Source organism: Notothenia coriiceps, unplaced genomic scaffold (genome assembly GCF_000735185.1).
Source record: "Notothenia coriiceps isolate Sejong01 unplaced genomic scaffold, NC01 NC01_scaffold00017853, whole genome shotgun sequence".
NCBI lineage: Eukaryota > Metazoa > Chordata > Actinopteri > Perciformes > Nototheniidae > Notothenia > Notothenia coriiceps.
This window is the reverse complement of record NW_011350554.1, coordinates 578,471-585,843: the sequence shown is the minus strand read 5'-3', so window position 1 is coordinate 585,843 and position 7,373 is coordinate 578,471. Positions and strand designations below refer to the sequence as shown.

Sequence of the window (7,373 nt, the reverse complement as noted above, 5' to 3'; positions counted from 1 at the left end):
CGCTACGGCTTCCACTGATGACAATTTTTTTATGGATCTTGTGTCAAATCACATTGTTATCGGGATGTTAAGAGCATTCCATGGAATATAACAAAAAGTGTATTTCGAGCCGGTTTCTCAAACTNCTGATTCATCGGCTGTCCTGCTGGATTACACACTGAAACCTGATTCACCTCAATAACACGTTGAGGATGCTCCATAGTGAAGATTATAGTGGACTTAAATGCAGATACAGTGGACTTTCCGGGCCACACATTTAAGTCCACTATAATCTTCACTATGGAGCATCCTCAACGTGTTATTGAGGTGAATCAGGTTTCAGTGTGTAATCCAGCAGGACAGCCGATGAATCAGGAAGATCTGTACACACAGAGGGGGATATGCTGCAAAACACACCGATGACTTCCATTACTGTGTTTAACAGCTTGGGTCTGGCTTTTATGAGGATTTCGGTTTATTTGATTAGTAAATGTTGGCTGCAAGTTTTTAAGAACCATACAAGTTGTTGTCAAGAAACACGTCTTTTATTTTTAGATGTTACTTTGGCATACAATCATGTCTGTGTTTAAACAAATAAATAAAGTACTTTCTTACACGCTAAATTCAGAGCAATACGTGGTCAAAAGTGCAAATATACTGCATGGAGTAGATTGAAGTTAGAGTTCTTTGCTGGGAGATCTTTCTGATTATAATGAGAAAAAGACAGTTTATAACAGTCCCTCCCTCATTCATCTCAACATCATTTGCTACCATTTTTAGCATTCCTTAACTTTTTATGTCCTTTCCTCAATAATTCAGGATGAAGCTTCTGCTGGTGTAGGCCGCTGACAGAGAAGCTAAAAGCACACAGAGTGCAGGCCAGGGCTTCACTCGGGGCAAATATTAAAATTCAAGTAGTATATTAAGTTTTGGGAATTTTCCTGGTGCTTAGGAAACAAAAAAGTTCTATCTAAGCTCCTGAGTTTGACCCAATTCAAAAATAACTTATCCTATCCTAACTCTGCTTTGTGTTTTGTTCTATTTGGCACATCTAAGAATGCTTACACGCGAAATATAAGATAGTGAACATTGTAAACATTATGCCTCATAAACATCAGCATGTTATCGTAGTCATTCTGAGCCTGTTAGCATGCTGACGTTAGCATTTAGCTTAAAAAAAACGTTGCTTCTGAGTCTAGCCTTGCTCTAGATTTGTAGTAATACTGCCAATTAATTAATTTGATGAATTGTTATCCTAGTCTCAGTCCAACTGTTTGTTACAGTGTTTTAAACAATGCAATGCGGGCAAGTTTGCAGCAATTAGCTTTGTTAGCATACGTAGCTTGCGGAAGTGTTTTTAAGATTTGTGTTTAATGCAAATGTATTTTTTTTCTAACTACTGTACAAAGACCTAAACCTGCTCTGACACCTCGCCTCTTGCTCTCCAGGTGACTTCGATCTGCAGCGGGTGAAAGAATCCACTTATTTCTTCAGCTGAGAGGCTCATGAGGGCGATCCAGCGGAGGGAGATGAGTGAAATCGACAGAGTGCTGCAGGGAGGCTGACGGCCCCCGGATCTCACCGGCTTTGTCTCCCTCAGACATCGGGACATTGATCCTCGTCCACAGCTAGACGGGAGCTGCTGGAGGCGTTAACACACAGTGAACCTGCCTGATTAACTGACTAGTGGACTGATGGAGTGATGGATGAGAAGGAGCCATACTCATCCAGCCGAAATGATGAGAGAATCAGCACCAGATGGGAATGTAAAGACCTCATTGAGTGAAATTACCTATTTATTGTGGATGCTAATACCACATTCAGGTATGTGTGTGTGTGTGTGTGTGTGTGTGTGTGTGTGTGTGTACGTGAGCCATACTGACTGCATCTCTATGCAACTATTATGCTGCTCTATTTACTTTACCCCCTATAAACTGTAATTTCCAGTGATGCAGTATGAGGTGTGTGTGATTAAGTGTGTGATTATGTGTGTGTGTGTCCTGCTGTGAGGACCTCCGCAGAGCGTGGACATGCCTCTGGTCTATCCCACCTCATCATCGATCCTATCACTTACTGGATGGCTGGATGCTCTCTGACACGATATTTAGGCGGTTTTATAAAGTTCGAAGAAGAGGCATCTGAAAAGGACATGAAAGACAAACTGAACCGGGGGATACCAGACCCTCTGAGAAATCTGGAGGGATAAGTCAAAGGGTTCTTGGATAACATTGTGTCACATGAAACTCTTGATTCTTACCTATTAGGAGTGACTAAGCACCTGACAATTGCTCTAAAATAAACAACTTTCTTAAAATGTCTGCTTATTAATTCAGCGGTTTTGAAGAAATGGCTGGTATTCCTACTGTGCTTAAATAGGATGAATGAGAGCCTGATTTTTTTGTTTTGTTATATCTGAATATTTTAAGTCTTTTGTGTATCGTGAGATGAAGGCCTCCTTTTAGATGCACCACAAAGGGTTTGCAGGCTTCACTAATCAACTCAGATCTTATTTTTCTGGGCCAGTGCCACATCTAGAAGTAAAAATAACAGAAGTGCTATCTGATGATTGCTGGGAACGATACAGCAGTTTCTGACAAAAGGTGCCGTTGATGTTCAAAGGCAAATGTAGATTGTAGCCAAACAAAGCTGGCTGAGTGACAATGTAATGAAATGGAAATAATCTTCAAGGGGGCATCAATAGTGCACTGATCAGACTGTAGATTTTTGGGATGATTTGCATAGCGACATGAACAAAGAGATGCTGCTCAGACTTTTGGGAAATGAGTTGCTACTTTAATCTGTTATTTTATCATCTTGGTCAAAATCAGCAGTCATCCAATGACTTGATTTTACACTGAAATACTCTTTTAAATGTGATTCATGCTCAATGTGCTTTCTGTCAGGACAGCCATTAGTATTGCCATATTATAGGTACAATCACGTTTAATACGTCAGAGGACGGTTATTGATTTTTCTATAACATGATTTTCGGTTATGGAAATGTAGAAGTTTTCTTTATTGACATATCTGATTTGTTTTGAATAGCTTCCATGTCTTGTAAGCTAATAACTTCAAATACATACAGAATTGTATTACTACACTGGATGAGAAGGACACACCTCTTTTAATAGGATGTTAATGAATGTATTATTTAAAATTAAGTTACTTTATTGAAAAGTGTTTTCTATTTAATATAATAATAACATAAATGAAAACTGTATCTGTGACTGGTGTCTGTCATAACAATGTTAAATGTATGGGGTCAATGGGTGACATGACATGGAAGGTATTAAAAAATAACTTTCTATTAAAAATGTTTTTGTTTAGAAAGTATTTCACATAAGACACATTTACCCTCACCGCGGTTAGTATCAGAAAGTGTAGGAAATGCTCGTCTTTCTTTCTTGATGAGAGTTAGATGAGAAGTCATTACCCTCACATCTGTATGCTAAATATGAAGCTGGGGCTTAGCATGTAATGTGCCGTTTCAAAATGAAGTTTACATCACCGATTCAAACACTACATTTCCATTTTGATTGAGTTTTACTTTTTCAAACTCAGCTGCTGAAGCCACTCAGTGTCCTTCACACTGAAGCTTCCAATATCAAACTAAGCCGAGGTGTCCTTCGTGGCGGCGGCGCAGCGTGTCTCCTCTCCTCTGAGGTCAGGTGTCAAGGACAGAGCTTTAAAGGTCTCTCAGGATCTCACTGAGCACACACTGAGCACAGTTCACAGCTTAGCCCTGACACCGGGCTGAGAGGAGAAATGTAGGGCAATATCACTTTTTAATGTCGTACTGTAAAATTACTTTTTTATGACTGATTATACAATATTGTTTATTTTTTAGGGTATACCAATTACGACATTTATTTTATGTTATAACACACTATGACTTTTCTATGACAAATTATGCATTTTTCATGACTAATCATAAAAAAAAAAATGTATGACATACTATATAATATGACCTTTTTAGGATTTTTATACTGTGACTTTTTTATGACAAATTATTCCTTCCTTCTTTTTTTTCATAAAATACTATACTATGATATTTTTATGAATAGTCACAGTTTCTTTTTTAGGGCAAATTATCTCCTATTATTATTACCTTTTTTTTTTTACATATTATACTTTCAATTTGTCATGAAATCTTTGTATAACATGACTATACTATTCTTCTTTAAATGGCATACTACATTAGACAGTTTCTGACTTTTTCGACATACTACACTATGACCATTTATGAATGTACACGACATACCTTTGACAACATGATATTTGTATGACATGCTATGCTATGACATTTCTAAAGCTTGTTTAAAGACATACTTTACTCTGACTTGTTTATGACTTATACTGTAGGCTTCAACACATCATGACCTCCATATCAAGGAGTGGTCATGGGTGAATGGATTCTGAGGGTATAAGTGTCTCGATCAATAGCTGCGACTCGCGCCACTGGGACGGCTATACAGTAGGAGCTTTAAAACGCTGGCAGTACTTCAGTTAAAAAGGAAGAACACATGGAGGGTAAGTGCAGAGGATCAGGGAACATACATGTTGAGATGACAGGAGCAGAAACTACCATTTTCTTTGGCGGAGGAAGTAAACAGGATATCAGAGGTGCTCATACAGCAAAATGTTGATGGGCCTGCATCATTTACTCTGGGGTTATTCAAAGGATGTCTGCTGTCAGATGGGAGAGCTGCACCGAGCCGACCTGCAGTATCCCTAATGGAGCACGGCTGGTAGCAGGAAGTATTCAAAAAGCCTCCATTACTGCTCCTCTCCAGAGAGATGTCCTGTTGATGAGGTTTCTGCATCAGGGAAATATCTAGTGCAAAGGTGATGGAGTTCTGACAGTTCCTGAGCACCATGCATGATGACAGAGCAGTGGATGACAACAGTGTAAAGAAGAAACCAGAAGTGATTCAGTAATATAACATAATAAAATCAGGAGTGGACACAATGGATCAGATGGTTCCCTTAACGGTTCGTGCCGGAGTTCACAATGCAAGCGGAGAACATGGAGGAGGTCCATGGTGCTCTGGCACCATGTGCTCAATGTTGCCACCCTCAATGCCTACTCCATCTTTACTGCACAACACCCTGATTACATGGGTGGTGTGACCAATGCACAGCAGCGTTTCATCAAGGAGCTGGGTAAAGAGCTTGTCATGCCACATACACTATATGAAAAAAGTATTAATCATTGAATTCAGGTGTGTCATTGCCACAGGTGTATAAAATCAAGCACCTGGCCATGCAGTCTGCCTTTACAAACATGTGTGAAAGAATGGGTCGTTCTAAAGAGCTGACTGTATTCCAATGTGGTACTGCAATAGGATGCCACCGTTGCAACAAGTCAGTTGGTGAAATTTCTTCTCTCCTAGATATTCCACGGTAAACTGTAAGTGGTATTATTGCAAAGTGGAAACGTTTAGGAACCACAGCAACTCAGCCACGGCAGACCACATAACGTTACAGAGCGGGAGGGGCAATGCTGAGGAGCATAGTGCGTAAAAGTGGCCAAAGCTCTGTTGACTCAATAACTGCAGAGTTCCAGCTCTGGCATTAATATCAGCACCAAAACTTCTATGCTTCCAACTTTGTGGAAAACTGTTTGGGGAAGGCCCTTTTCTGTTCAAACATGACTGTGCCCCACAAAGCAGGGTGCATAAAGGCATGGTTGGATGAGTTTGGTGTGGAAGAAGTTGACTGGCCCGCACAGAGCCCTGACCCCCACCCCACTGAACACCTTTGGGATGAACTGGAATGGAGAGCCAGGCCCTCTGGTCCAAAATCAGTGTCTGACCTCACTAATGCTCTTCTGGATGAATGGCAAATTCCCACAGATACACTCCAAAATCTTGTAGAAAGCCTTCCCAGAAGAGTGGAAGCTGTTGTAGCTGCTAAGGGGGGACCAACTTCATATTAATGACTAAGAATTTGGAATGGGATGTCATAAAAGCTCCTGTAGGTGTAATGTGTCGGTGGCCCAATACTTTTGTCTTTATAGTGAATAAAGAGGCGCATGGAGGGCACGCCCCACCTCCAAAAGCACATTACAGGAGCAATGGAAAGATGTGGGCTAAAAAGACCAAACACACACACCACCCAGCCTAATGTATTGTCCAAATCACTGATAAAATAATTATGTTTAACACAATTATTATTATTATAGTATGTTTTTTTTAATCATTGTTATCAAACCTGATGTATTAATACAAAAACCGTTTTAGTTCCTACATTTTGAAAGATTGATTGAAAATAATGATGTGTGGTGATCAAAAACAAGATATTTATTAATACTTGGAATATTAAATGATTAAATAAATGGATTTACAAAAATATAGCTAAGAAACACTCACCCATGCATGAAATAACATTGTANGTTTCACATTGCTTTTCGCCTTCAGATCGTTTTTCGCTTTCAGACCTTTTTTTTCGCTTTCAGATCTTTTTTTTTCGCTTTCAGACTTTTGGCCCTGATGTTGCGTGGGGGGGGGGGCTTAGCAAAGAGTAGTTTGGCATCCTGAGAGGCAGGCCTCCCTCTGTCATGTTGCCTTCAAGGATGTTAGGTAGCGCGAGAAATATAACTCAATACTTTCTATACACAATACTCCCGTGATTGGTGGTAAACTGATACCAGCGTCAAAGTTCCTTTAAGCAAGCTGTTAAACATCGTAATTGGCAACAATCAAGGTATAAGAGCAATAAACTGTGCTAGAATGTGAAATGACGTGTCCATCTCTGCTTTGGTTACCGGTCCTCCAAATTCAAATTTTTGTTGCTTCGGGGTCGGCGGCGGCACACTCACAACATCCTCTCTCTGAGTTTGGGGGTCCTTAGCTATTAGCTTCACCTTAGCATGTGTTCTTTGCAGGTGTTTGTTGAGGTTTGACGTGGTGTTTACAGCAATGGATAACAGCTTCTGGCCTGGACACAGTTTGCACCTCACCGTCACATTCCTGTCTATTCTTTGGACAAACTCAAAATAATGGGCATAATTCCACCCCTAGAAAGTTATCGCTGACTCGGCCATGTTTATGCAGCACTGCACGTGGAGATGTGGACGTGCAAGTCGCGCAGATTACGTACATATAAACCTGTGGCGGAAACTCCTCTTGTCTGTCAGTGTGATTATGACTGATTTTAGTAAGTAACGAAGTAACGCGTGTCGGGGCAATGTTAGTAACTGTAGTGTGATCACTGAATTATAAAAGTAGCGCGTTACACTACTCCGTTACCAACAAAAGTAATATTATTACAGTAACGCGTTACACCCAACTCTGGTTATGGAAAACTAAATAAATAAGTAATTAGATACCTTACCGTTACTGCGCTCATAAAGAATGATAAGAATAAGAATAATGCATCTTGAACTGGTTTCA

At 40.0% G+C, this 7,373-nt stretch overlaps 1 protein-coding gene across 1 annotated transcript in view; it reads left to right on the top strand.

The window, feature by feature from the left end:
- LOC104950622 (RNA polymerase mitochondrial) overlaps nucleotides 1–3,259 on the top strand; it is a 70,515-nt gene extending 67,256 nt beyond the window's left edge. Inside the window, exon 10 of the mRNA XM_010777163.1 lies at nucleotides 1,428–3,259. Coding sequence (XP_010775465.1) covers nucleotides 1,428–1,477 — 50 coding nt within the window. The 3' untranslated portion in view covers nucleotides 1,478–3,259. The remainder of the gene's footprint in view (nucleotides 1–1,427) is intronic.
- Nucleotides 3,260–7,373: the final 4,114 nt, after the last annotated feature.